The sequence below is a fragment of the Prorops nasuta genome, unplaced genomic scaffold (genome assembly GCF_024137725.1).
Source record: "Prorops nasuta isolate Cenicafe-Biocafe unplaced genomic scaffold, Cenicafe_Pnas_1.2 PNAS00011, whole genome shotgun sequence".
NCBI lineage: Eukaryota > Metazoa > Arthropoda > Insecta > Hymenoptera > Bethylidae > Prorops > Prorops nasuta.
In genome coordinates this window covers 1,770,270-1,783,565 of record NW_027116808.1, presented here as the reverse complement: position 1 = coordinate 1,783,565, position 13,296 = coordinate 1,770,270, and the positions used below count along the sequence as shown (strand labels likewise).

Below are 13,296 nucleotides of genomic sequence, written 5' to 3'. Positions count from 1 at the left end.
CGCGCAAGAACTCTTAACGATTCTCCTTCCACATCCAATTGAATCTATAGAAACGCCATTCTCTCGTTTCCACGAATATCAATAAAAGCTTGATCAAAGATGCATTCAATCTTGTTTATTTTTATATTCATACCTACATTCCTCCACATTCTTTTTACCTCTGGAATTAAGCTCAAGTATAAGATTTATCGTTAATTATCAGTTAACATTAGCCTACTAAATAGCTGGTTGCGGTTGAAGGAGAGAAAAACGCGGGAGCATCTGGTGATTTTCCACCTGCGACCATCACCTGTTCTCGGAAGGCCTTTCAAACGAGATTCGAACCAAAGGATTGCTATTTAGCATTTTCAGAAAAATTTATCAACACTACCGAAGCTTCTAGAAACCGATCTCTCGATTCTTTTATTAATTCTAGATATCTTTCTTTTTACGATCCTTTCTGATCCAAGGTATAACGATATACCCCCTGTGCATCCTTCGCGCCAACTTTATGGCCCGCCATACAGGACACAGCAACAGTGACGTTACAAAGTGCGGCATTTTTCAGCGAATCACGGTGGCTCCGATTCATTTATCTCATCGCGCATGAACTTTAAGTGATTCTATCCTTTTGTACAGCTGCAAACACTACATTTTTCTAATTTTAATCGGTTTTAGTATAAATCTTGCTTCACTGGGAAATTTTTTTGTATAATTATTCAAGTTATTAGTAGTTATTCATAATATCAATTAACTAAATTTATTGATTTTATCGATAATTATTTACAGGATTCTTAATACCAACACTACAAAACGAAACCTAGAAATGTTTCTTTAATATACGATGTTGTTTGACAGCTGATTTTAAACTGATTATACTATCACAGTGACGTCCCAAATTACTTTTTATAGTAAAATAGTCATTAACAATAAATAAAAAAGAAAACAATATTTTATGAAATTGCCTTTGTTGGTTATTTTTTAAAATCCAACTGATTGACCAAAAAAAGCAATTCGCGGCGTCATTAAAACATTATAATAAGTTGAAAATGAGTTTTGAAATAACGTTATAATGCTGTCCAGAAAATTTCAGTTTAAAAAGTGCTTGAAGGATCTCGTTAATAAGTTGAAAAATTATAGAAAATTGTTGTCAATGTTCCTAGAGTTTATTTGTTTTCAGTTTTGATTTCGATTTGCTTTCAGTGAGTTAGGTGAGCTATGGCAAGGCAGAGAATGGGAGAGATAAAAAATTACGAATGATGTGTCATGGCTTCCTCTCTCGGAGGACCAGGAATGGCGTCGGGTGTTCAGACACCTCGAAGGGTCAACCTGGAGTTTCCGCCACCTCCACCATATCCACCTCCTCACAATCAGGTATACTATACACTTGGGTCTATATATATATATATATATATATGTAGAAGAATCCAGAAAACTCTACAATCAATCTCTGCAGTTCAGAGAAATCACAATAGAAATTAATATTGATATTTTTATTGCCATTCGAGCAGCCAATAAATTCTCACTTTGTACAACATGTTATTCTTCAAATTTATGTCCATTTATTGACGCAGAATTTTTGTCATCACCTTCAACCTCTTTTCTTTTTTATATTAAAAGTTCAATATTTACATTTGCTTCTATACTATAGAAATATTAAGAAACAATCTCAAATTAATTAGAAAAGACATTGTAAATATAGTACACGCAAGAACTTTAAATTTAAAGAATCAGTGACACGACTTTTCAATAATTAACATAGTTACATCACTGATTTCATAAAAACATAAATTTAAAAAAATTTCCAAACAAAATAACAAATTGAAAAGATAATTTGTTGGCAGGTAGCTTGTGGCGGAATGTTGGATCCCATTGCATCCCTAGGATCACCAATGACGACTTCTCATCAGCATCCTCTTCAGGATTACTCGTACGCCTGCTATGAGCCCGGTCCGAGTCGCTTGCACTCTCCATATCCGGCGGAAGTGGCATTAAATCGCATTCAACAACCCCAGCAACTACGATCCGATCCCCTGAAAAGGCACACCTACGTCACTCGTTACGGCACCGAGGAAAACATCTACGAGGAAATATCCGAGATCAGGTACTGACTCAGTCGAGGCCATCGCAAATTGCTGGAAATATCCTAACGAGCGATATTTCGATCCTAATTGGCATGGTGCAATCTTCGAGAGGAATAATTCACTCGAGCTTCTGGAGTAGTACCACCACCACTGAACCGAGAAATTGTCTTTATTCGGTTTAAGTAGTTGATGAATACGCAGGTTCATTCGCCCGACGCAAAGTGAGTTTCGCATAGGCGATTTAAGTGGACAACGAGCCTCTGCCATTTGTTGACTCCTATGTATCTTCATCCGGATTGGAAAACCTCAAGTTCATACCGCAGTTTGTGAAACGTTTTATGCTCCAAACGATAGGACCATTTTATAGTCATTGATTCGATTTTAAGCGTCCGTAATACTGATTCATTGTTTCGTTTTTATTTTGCGCAGTAGACAATGCCAGCTCGCACTTCACGGCTCCCGGAGATCCTTGTTGGCGGAGGAATTTCGACGGGTGCAGTCGGGACATCGTCGAGTCCTGGGTGAGTTGAATCTCAGCGTGGAGGCGATGCTGATGCCAACGGCGAGCGACAACAACGAAGACGAGGAACTGTCAGGCTCGAACAAGGACGGAACGTCCACGGAGGAACTGTTGTCCAGCTCAGCTACGGACGACCTCCTCTCACCCCTCGGATGCGATATGGATAGTGGTTTCAGCGGTAGCTCCAGTGCAAGCTACAGGTTCTTATTCCAAATCCGCAATTAAGTCCCTCAAATTCGTCATTCGCGATCAATTTTTCCAACCATTTCTCTTGACGATAATTGCAGACTGCGTGCATTTTTCTGTTCGACTTTAAAGTTCTGTTAAACTCATAAATTTATCAAGATGTTGATTGATTAAGTGTGGAACTTGACCTTTGATCCGTAAATGTTCTGGTGAATCTGTGGTTCAGGTGGAAATCGCTAAATCTCCACGTAAACCTTTCCAGATCCGGCCTAGGGTCACTCAGAAGAGGAATGGGGAAGACCAGCACACCGGAAATGAACGGTACTCAACGCAAGACAAAAGCTGTGATGATCTTCAAGAAAGGATGGAAGGGTTGGAAAAAGCTACACTCGTTTGGCAACGATCAGCAGAAAATAGGTGAGCGCTAGTCTCTCCTTTTAGTATCGCCAGAGGGCCAGAAAAACTCGGCGAACTCTCGCAGAAATAGCGGAGAACCCGAAGAAGCGCGCGGTTTGGAGGAAACGTACAAGAACGCGGAGAGAGCCTTTGTATCCAATCGGCAACGAGTGGAAGAATCACTCGTTGCAGGCAATTTGCGAAAGTGGAGCATTTTTCACCTGCGAAAGCAAGATTTTTCGCCGACGTTGGAGAACCAATGAAATTTCCGTGTCCCGCATCGGAGGCCGAGTCAAAACGGTGATATTTTTGTTGCCAAGTTGCGTGTGCATTTTTCACGGACTTATCTCGAGGAAGAGTCGCCACTGATGGTTGGATAAAAGCTCGTATTTATGGGTTCCGATGGGGATTGATAATTGGCTGGGACGTTATCGATATCGAGATCACCTTCACGCCTGATGGAAATGCGTTTCACGGTGGATAGCGCGAGAGCGTTTTGGCCGTTATCCGCGGTTTTGATCGTTGAACCCTCTCCCGGTCCTTTCCATATGTTGCTGCTGCGTCCAAGTGGGGCAAGAATGCGCGCGCTGCTTGGCACAGGCACCGAGACTCTGGGACCTCTCTCGTGACTTGGTTTTAACGAAGAAAGGTATCCGAGCGATAGAAACGACCATGGAACGATAACTCGCTGGCCCGGCCACCGATATCACCATGCTACGTGCATACCAATAATAAATCTCGTTGCGTCCCTGGTAGGAGCCTTGTTCTCCAACCGCCACGAATTAATTTCATTCGCGACCACTGCAATTTTCATACGAATCTCTCTGCTTAAAGAATGGAGAACATCGATCGAATCTAACTTCATCTGCTTTTCTTTTTCAGAGGACCTGGTGCGTTGAAAAACTTGAGAATATCGTTTGGTTGAATCATTGAAAGGAATGATCTTGGACCGATGATATTATTGTTTCTAAAATTACGTTTCTAGTTCAGGAAACGTGTGGCAAATACAGTTATAGCTGAGTATCGGTGTGTAATTTTGTATACGTATATAGATCATACCTTAAAAATTGGTTAAATTGACCAATAGCGCTTATAATTTGCATGTACATACAGTGATACTCATTATCATTCTTTCGAAACTGTATTTGCTGCAAGTTTCCTGTTTTTCATTCTGAAAAATATTCAGTGATGGTAGCATTGATGAAATGTAACGGTTCTACACAATTTCTACCAAAATAATCAACGCGATTGGTCGATTTAAAAAAACATTTCCCCATTGACCAATCGCGCTGAGGACTTCGGTAAGAATTTCGTAACTGCTACTTTTTCCGAATGGTATCAACTGGTTGCATCCAGGCAGTCCAACGCTGAGTAAAATATGCGTCATGATTGGTCAATTCGATAAATTTGCTCGAGCGCTTAGCAAGCGTCGAGTGGCCCTGAACCGCAGCAATGAGACGAAAATTTCGTATGCTGTGATTGGTCCTTGTTCTCTACACTTCACTATAAATAATCCCACAAATTAACGAATATCGTTACGTGTAATGATAAATGTATATCTACACTGAGAAAACAATTCTTTGATACAAACAAATCTTGATTTGGATAGTCGCAAATAAATATTTACAGACTTTTACTAAATAATTAATTAAATGAAATAAAAATTACTAGAATTAGATTAAATTTAATTAAATTAATTAAATCCCATTGATATCGAGCAAATATTTGCGACTATTCAAATCAACAGTTATCTCAATCAATTTATTTTTCTCACTATATATATATATATATATACCGTTTCCAGTCCACACCGAAAGCGAAAATTACCATACTAATCACTATCCACAAAGTTTAAACTATGTTGTACGGTATGAAGTTGGTCAACGACCACACGAATGAATTTCCCAAGGTGTGCGGCATGCGCGAACGACGATGCATTATCGAAAGTACGTTTCGTCGCGGCACGAATAGGTCGGTGAAAGAGAGAAGAAGGACAGAGAGTGCGTGCGTTATTGAACGCTCCCGTTGTTGGCGTATGACGTAAGCAAAGTTACGCCTGGCGCACGAACCGAGTTAATTGTTGGTACTTGGCGGGGGTCAGTCCTGGGGTCACTGAGTGGAGGAGCAGATGCGAGACCACGTGCACACTACCCCCTCCCTTCCCCTCGTTTTCCCCCATCAAAGATAGCCCCCGTATCAATCCTTTCCAGCTTCCACTTTTCCCGCCAATTTCTTTACCATAAAACTTTTACGACCCACCGTTTACTCGGAAGAGAATCCCTGAAACCCGAGAGACGCGCTTGTTCATCCTCTTTCTTCGGAACTCGAGCTACCAACTACCGTTAATGATCGCCGGTATTTATACAAAATCAAAGTTAAATATTGACCGTGAGGAGAGATTTATTAATGGCCGCTCTCGGCTCCGCTGGATATTCTTTCGTTTCGCTTTTATCTCGGCTTGTAATAACGATTCGCTCGTTACGACCGAGAGGTCTCGGGGTAAAAGCTCGAAACTCGAGAAGTCTTATCTCGTGAATTTCGAGAATTTACGATGCCCTTTTGAAGAGGCAGAAGGGCGGGGGTGGGGGGGGGTAATTGAAAATATTTAAGAGAGAATACAGATGCCAAAGGAGCAATTTACTGGAGAACGGCCATCCTCTGGATTTTTCCCGAATCCTGGTCAAAGAGGACGCGCTCGCCCGTCCGTATCTACGTCGCGATCTCTCGTTGAGGCTCTCGACACCCTCCGGACAATGACAGCGTTGTGAGTCCCGGCCGGATGCTACGACTTTTCCGAGAATCCGAAGGTCAAGCGAGCCAACTATCTAATCGGGCCAGAAATTGTAGCGAGACCGTTCGTAATCGTTCACCGTTCGATCGCGCGCCACCGTTCTTGGAATGAAATCGAAAGAGAGAAAGAAACCTTGATAAAAAGCACCTTATCATCCTGGACGATTAATTCCCTTGGCTCTCCCATCGTCGTACGACGACCTTCGGATTATTCCCCCTTCACCCTCCTCCTCCTTCGTGTGTCTTGGACGCTCCTCCGCTACCGAAAGGAAGCTGTGGCCAGCGAGAAAAACTGATGCGAAACTACGTCCTCTGGTACCAGTTCCGAGCGAAAGAGCGCGCTGCGGATGGTGACTCGATCACGCGGCTCGATTAGCGATGAAATTGAAAATTATGCAACGTGGAAAGCGTTGATTTCTGCGCGATCTTTATCCATGAGTGAATACCTCCGGTTGAAAGGTTAAAATTGATTCTGAAGAGTTGTAGGTTTTACGGATACTGGAGGATTAATTGGGAAAGTTTATGTTAAAGAGGGGGAAAGAGGGAGAGGTAGTTGATTATGATTGAGCAACTTGAAGAATTAGGCCTTGAAGCAAATATTTCCCATAACGTGGTTTTTTCTGTACTTATTACAGCTGTTATCTTTGGGATCGGTACTAATTTTTTGATTGGTTTATGTTACTCCATATATTTGCATTTTTCTAACATTTTTTGCTAGGATAAGACTTTGATTTTGCTACTTTTAATTTATATTTCTTTTTTTGGTATTTTTTATTCCTATATATATATATTTAAATTTAGAAAATTTCATAGAGGAGAAATTAATTAAAGCGAATCGTACAGCTTACTTTTAGCAATTGACGCGAGGCTCTACCGACTCTCCTGATGTTGCAGGATATCGGTAAGGATGAAAGGGGAGAAGAGTGGGGGGAGGATAGAAGGGTTCACGAACTTGGAGTTATTATCGGCATACTTTATTGGCATTGGTTTCGACAGCGTGTAATATTCGTATCGTAATCGATCTGGTGTTCCTTGTTCGCCCACCTCCGGGTTGCCAACTCTGTGATCAGCGCGCCATCCTTAAACACCGGCGATGCACTCGAGTTCTTCCTACCCTCTCTCGAAAAATTAATAACCGACGGGATACGTTCGACCTGAGACGCTTAACGGCCCCCTTAACAATAACCTCTTGCCTTAAAGATACACAACAAAGTGCCTAATGTACCTTTAACAGTCCCAACTCCACCCACTCTTACGCTACAGACTACTTTTCTTATTTATTTCTACCTCTTGTAAATATTACACGTTTATTAGTGTTCGATTTTTCATATAAATTGAGACTAAGTTCTATCATTTATTACATACAGTAGAAATGATTCGATACAAAGTGCTTAATTGCATTTAACATTCCCAGCTCCACTGATTCTTATGATACAAACTACTTTTTTTCTACAATTCTCATAAGTATTACAAAATTATTAATGTTCAATTTTAATCCATTTCGGACTAAGATCTACCATTTATTACATATTTACAACAGGAATACTCCAATGGTCTTTATTGCTTGGAAGAAAATCTCGCGCTCGATTTCGCAGTGGGTGAAAGGTGAACGTGTCCATATACAGTATATATTAAACTATATATATGTATATCAAGAGACATGGTAGTGTCTCGACTGCAAGTACATATAAAAGTAGATATAAATATATACATACAGTATACATATTCACCTCACAGTTTGTCAGCAATAATCTCCAAGGCAGCAAGAATTCTCCACATAATCACTCGGTTCTGCGAATCGCAAGATTTCGCGTATGTCAACATTTTTCCGAGACATTCCTCGACTTTGCATCCTTCGTTTCTTCTCGGACTCCTTTTCATCGTCCTTGGAACGAAATTGAATTTTTTCAAAGTTAACCGAGGCTTCCTAACAATTTCCAATTCACGTTTACCCATCTCGATCTTCACCGATTTTTCTGCTTCTCGAACCGAACCATTCCTCTCGCCCAACTGTGTTTTATCCGAACAATTCATCACTTCCGGTTCTCGCCCTCTTTTCTCCATCGCTCTCAACTTCTCGATCAAAACATCCAACCGATTTCTCAAACTGATTTTACTGATCATCGCTGTTCCATCTTTTCTCTTTGCAATTTTTTCAAGGTTTTTGAACGTTTCCATTTTTTCCTGGGACCGAGTATCCCCGATCTTGGATCGTTTCTCGCAGTGCTTCATCGGTGTCTTCTCGATCTTCGGCCCTGTATTCAGCGGTAATAACGAACCAACGTCCATATCAGGTTTCCTCCTCGCAGTCGACCTACTCGCTTGCCTGAAACGAGAACAAACCAGAGTCTTATTCAACCTGTTTTTGTTCTCTCCAATAAAGATAAGCCTACTTTTTAGTTTCGCTATTGCAACACCTATGAACTTTCCAAACCTTATCGGTCTCAAGGACAAACTTTATTTTCTCGTTCGATCGTTCCACTTTCCTTTCGTCGAGTTTACCTGCGATTTTGCACGGTCTCCGAACTACCGATCTCGGTAGAGTCGTCGAATCGCAGACTCGGGGTCGCAGGAAACTCGCAGGGACCAAGCACTTCCGGTGCGACGGATATGCAGAGGAACTCCCTTGGGTCGACGTAGTCCTCGTCGACTTCCGGTTTGCGACCGTTGCCCTCTAGAACCTCGTCGATCGCCAGGAAAAACGGCCATGAAACGTCGTCAGATTTGTTTCTGTCTCCGTGCACAGGGTTCCTCAACTCCTTCGACCCAGAAATCTTTATAAAAAATCCTTGTCTCGCGTAATTTCCGAAAGATTCTTTTTCATTTATGGAAACAAAAAACTTAGATTTAGTAGGATAAAAAATAATGCATTCTTTATGTTGAGTGTACGTTGTAAAGAAAATAGGTCACGTTAGGAGTGGGGAGGGGGGGATTTTCCAAGCGTGGGTGGTGAAAATTCGAGGCGTTGGAGAATGCGGCTTCCTCGGATTCGTAATTACCATGCTAGGTTTTTGCCAGTGCCGTCGGCGAAGAAGATATAATTGAAAGTCCACGCGTGGTGCGAGGACACCAAGCGCTCTTTGCGATCGCGACGCATTCCCCACGTGCCTCTCGTTTCCGATTTCTATCTACCGTGGATTATTTCAAGAATCCTCGACATCCTCGTGCTTACTCGGGTCGCCCTTGGCGTATTCGATTAGATGGCAAAAAGCACTTTTCGACACGAGTGAAACTTTATCTTTTTCCAAATTTTCCAGCGATTCGTTGGTAAAAAATAAATTGGTAAACTTTTGCGAATTCCCGTACTTGAGATTAATCAACATGTGGTATTTATATACTGATTTATAAAATTGACCAAACATTGTTTTTGAATACATTTTATATTAAAAATACCAAATGCAACATTTCAACGTTAAAAAATGTTCATATTTAAAATCGAGAGACACGGTAGTGTCTCAACGGCAAGTACATATAAAAGTAGATAATTATACTCTATTATCTAGAGGCACGCTAGACAATAGAAATTTCTCAAAAAAATATAATTAAAATTGTCAACAAAATTTCAGGACACAATTAAAATCAACGATAAACTTTTCGTGAGATTGAATTTGTTCGAGCGTGTAAATAAGTTTGTGGACGCCAAAGTAAGAATGTTATTGGAGGTCAAACGCTTAAACATGCTATCCAAAAATAGCGATAATTGAACGTAACGAGATAAAGACAGTTTTCCTCACTTTGTACTGCTGTAGCAAGTTGGACCACTTCTTCTTCAGCACCCTGTAGTGCACATTAGACATTATCGTTGGAAATTCCTCTCTCATTTGTCGCAGTATGAGCCTGAAAAACGTTGGAATAATAAAATTAAGAACGATAGTGAAGAAATTCCATTTAACAGTCTTTTCGTTCATTCATAATTAAGTCACGTTCCACTCATCCTCCTGATCAACCGTTCCATTGATCCTAACGTTGTATAGACTATGAGTCATCATACACTTGTTGCAAATTGTCAATATTTTTCGTATCCCTCCCCCCTCCTGATCTACTTACTCCCATCCTGCCTGGGCTGAGTATTTTCGACCCGTGAACAGCTTCCCATTTTCCTTTCTCAGTTGGATGAATCGACAGGTGAGGCCCTCCGACCCTGAAGAGCACACAAAAATATTCTTTGTGCGCGTTGAAAAAACTCCACATGATAGAAGTAAAAATCGTAGAGTGGAGAACGCGAGTTTTTTTTTAAATGTATTTCTGCGTGAGGAGGGGGAGAATCGGATCACGCGAGATGAGAGTAGAGGGCGTTCGCGTGACGCCCGGTGATTCTTATCGTTAGTCCCTCTAACGATTCCTCTTATTACCGTGTTATTACGCTCGTGTCGTACAGCTGACTAGACGCCGGAGGAGAGGATGCCGTGGAAATGAAATTGGTAAGAGCAAAACTATCATTTCAGCAGCGGCTTACCTGAATTAATAATCCGATTCCCTTTTACGAGCGAGGAAACTTCCCTAAACCAATAATCATGCTTAGCTCGGCAATTTGCCTTTTTTACCCACCGTTTATCTTGCTAAATTTTTCTACAATCACTGTTATTAACAACGGTAGCGTTTCAAGTACAATCGTTTTTTTGGTTAAGTCGAGGAGGGATAAAGTAGATCGGTGGATCAAAAAGATTTTTTTTGGAAAGGGGAGATCAAGAGACACAGCAGTGTCTCGACGGCAAGTACATATAAAAGTAGATAATGACATGTCTATACCGCCTAGCACTACCGTGTAACTTATACAGCAAGTTTGGCCGTACCAATTTTCAAACCGATTTATCTTCGTGAATAATCCATTGTCATGATTTAAGTAAGGCTTTTCTTAAAATGGTTCCGTTTGTCCAATTATGCCGGACGGAATTGACGTGGAAACTATATACATTTTCACTATTTTCCCTTCACTGAACGTTGATCTTGATACTTGAAAAAAAGTACAATCTGTAACTCGGAAAAGCTTAGCGAGAACCGACGGAAGTTAAGTGTGAGAAAATCAAATAGTTATATGGAAAAAAACTGTCAGGATCTAACGATTAATCATTAGGTGTTTCTGGTCTAATGGGTTTTTGTTTTAAGCGTCGAGAAAGGATAAGAGTCGATCGGTTGATTAAAGAAAAGTAGGTTTTTTTTGTTAAAGATAAGGTTTGTTTCTAGCACTGGTAAACGGAACTGACCGGAAACTGCAATTTTCACTCGTTTCCTCTCACCGCTTATTCGTCTCAAGGCGTAAAAAATCCAATTTCTCTCGGAAAAGTTTACCGAGATCGCCGGAAGTTGCGTGCGAGAAAATCAACGAGTTTTATTGGAAGAAATAAAAATACTGTGCGGATTGATCAATCGCTGCATTCATAAACCGGAAGTTCCCAAGCTCCGAAGGTCAGTCTCTCCTTTCCTTCGCTTTCCACATTACGGATTAAAGCTGCGCGGTTTAACATATTGGTCAAAGCGTTTCTTCTCAATTTTCATGAAATTCTGAATTTCAAGATTAAAAATGTGACTCGGGTGAATTTTTGGGTTTGATGAAAACGAAAGGGTGAAACTTACACCGGAACTTGGCTCGGTTCGAACGTCGTTGCGGCATTTTGGACTTTGAATCGTTCACTTGGAAGCAACTCGCGGAAACTCGAGTTCCTGAGGAGATCGCGATGAGTACTAAAATCTGACTGCGAGTTTCAGTACTGGTCTCGAGCTATGAGCGAGTTAGAAGTATAGGAGAAGTGAAGTGCAGCGGGGGTGAACAGAAACTGTTGGCTTTGCCAACGAGGAATCTGGTGGGGAACCCTGAAGAGACCGAAGATTCTCTATCCCTCCTCTTCCATTTTCGCAACTTCATCTGTGCAGATGCCGATTCATCCGGTAATCTTTCACACCGTACAATCCCATTCTGATTCGTTTTTATGAATTAAAAAAGATTCAGGCGATTGTACACTCCTGTTATGTACACTATGTTGATGTTTCGTGGTCCTATATGCTAAAAAAATAATGTGAGCATTAAACTCGTGTTTATTATCCTTCACGGTTTATTTGTTTCTGCTCGGCTCAATGATTTGTTTATACAAGTCCGTTGTTACGATGATCGTCAGACTTTATCGATGAACTACATCTTCTCTATTTATGAAGATTGTTTATAGCATCACTATTCGTGCAATTGAAAATATTAATGATGAAGCTCGTGAGTTCACGAGAAAAGTTCCTTCCGTTTGCTCGATTTTCATGATTTTATTTGCGGTTTACTTGGTTTCTTTGGCTATTTGCCACATTGGCATCTTTTAACTCTCTTACGTAGGTTTTGCCAAAAACTCTACGTCTTCAGTTTTTGGCCAATTTTCCACGACGGAATACGCATTTATGAATATTGCTTGTACTGCTTTATAAACACACGTTTGCTCGTGAGTAGAAGATACGCACAGTACTAACTGCGTCGCCACCTTGTATGAAAAACCGGCACTAGATCTTCACCGATCTTTCCTGTACTCTCTACTTTTATCGACCGTTATACCTTCGAGCAACAAGGATCTATGATCGATAGATTAAGGATCTACATTGTTTTGTGTCGATTATTTTTCAACTATTAAATCGTGAATATTATTCTTTAAAACAATTTCAATCAAGGAATTTAAATAAACTGTTGGCACAACAGTTGCGTTAACTTTTTGTTTAGAGGAGAGTAAGAGATGGAGGGAATTGCAAAATGATAGGTCCCTGAGAAAATGTAATTTCAGTTAAATAATAGAAATTAATTTAACTAACAAATCGGTGCTAGATTTGTAAAAACTAACACTAAGAAATAGGATGAGGGAAGAGGCAGCTGGCTGGCAGTGTTTGTGGTAATTGTACGCGGTCGGAGCAAACTTGCATGAAATGACTTTGTGTGCAAAACTTGGCCTGAAACACGAGAAGCGCTTATAAGAATGGAACGTGATATGCTTAGGAAGTTGGTGCGATTCGCTTGGCTGAGAAAGCAATGACCATACTACTTCGATCTCACGAATAATGCGTTGTTATTGGCTAATCGTACGAGATACGATCTCAAAAATAAGAGTTATACGTTTTTGTGTGATAAAAGAGACGGGCTGATAGCTTATTTATGCAATTACAGCGAAATTCTCAAAGGAATTAATCGTATGATGGACGTTTGAAGGATTGCTAAAGTGGATTGAAAAGTGCAGAGAGCAGTAAACTGTCAGAAACTTGCACAAAGAGGATCGAATAATTCGTAGTTAGAGCCGAACTGGAGGTGGCGCCATCTAACGCTTCTTCGTCCAACTATTCTTTCCTCCACCTCCATCACACGGATTCTCACGCTTCCCA

The 13,296-nt window shown here is 40.8% G+C and overlaps 2 protein-coding genes across 8 annotated transcripts in view; one reads left to right on the top strand and one right to left on the bottom strand.

Annotated features, from left to right (window-relative positions):
* The window catches only part of LOC136777544 (rho guanine nucleotide exchange factor 10), a 44,512-nt gene that overhangs the window by 2,072 nt on the left and 29,144 nt on the right, over window positions 1-13,296 (top strand). For 2 of the 3 annotated variants that reach the window (XM_066733913.1, XM_066733914.1), the window contains exons 2-5: window positions 1,183-1,353; window positions 1,824-2,083; window positions 2,493-2,783; window positions 3,032-3,186. In XM_066733913.1, the coding sequence (XP_066590010.1) occupies window positions 1,246-1,353; window positions 1,824-2,083; window positions 2,493-2,783; window positions 3,032-3,186 (814 nt within the window). In that variant the 5' untranslated portion in view covers window positions 1,183-1,245. Of the gene's footprint in view, window positions 1-1,182; window positions 1,354-1,823; window positions 2,084-2,492; window positions 2,784-3,031; window positions 3,187-10,357; window positions 10,377-13,296 lie in introns of those variants that run through there. The other variant, XM_066733921.1, reaches the window with a different exon arrangement.
* On the bottom strand, window positions 7,224-11,685 carry LOC136777545 (uncharacterized). 5 transcript variants are annotated; one of them, XM_066733923.1, is made up of 5 exons: window positions 11,530-11,685; window positions 10,003-10,096; window positions 9,690-9,792; window positions 8,458-8,729; window positions 7,224-8,281 (listed from the first exon to the last, which is right to left on the bottom strand). In XM_066733923.1, exons 1-5 carry the CDS (start codon window positions 11,564-11,566, stop codon window positions 7,687-7,689), a joined length of 1,101 nt encoding a protein of 366 aa, XP_066590020.1. In that variant the 5' UTR covers window positions 11,567-11,685; the 3' UTR covers window positions 7,224-7,686. The 5 variants fall into 5 exon arrangements, with proteins under 5 accessions (XP_066590020.1, XP_066590021.1, XP_066590022.1 ...); XM_066733924.1 differs by having other exon boundaries at window positions 8,458-8,714; XM_066733925.1 differs by lacking the exon at window positions 11,530-11,685 and adding an exon at window positions 11,160-11,487.

What these genes read in the sequence shown, in the direction of transcription:
- LOC136777545 (XM_066733923.1), bottom strand. Translation starts at nt 11,566, where the DNA reads ATGCCGCAACGACGTTCGAACCGAGCCAAGTTCCGGT. An exon ending in TCAGCCCAGGCAGGATGGGA is followed by an intron (nt 9,793 to 10,002) that starts GTAAGTAGATCA and finishes AACGTTTTTCAG; the next exon opens with GCTCATACTGCGACAAATGA. An exon ending in GAGACCGTGCAAAATCGCAG is followed by an intron (nt 8,282 to 8,457) that starts GTAAACTCGACG and finishes TTCTCGTTTCAG; the next exon opens with GCAAGCGAGTAGGTCGACTG.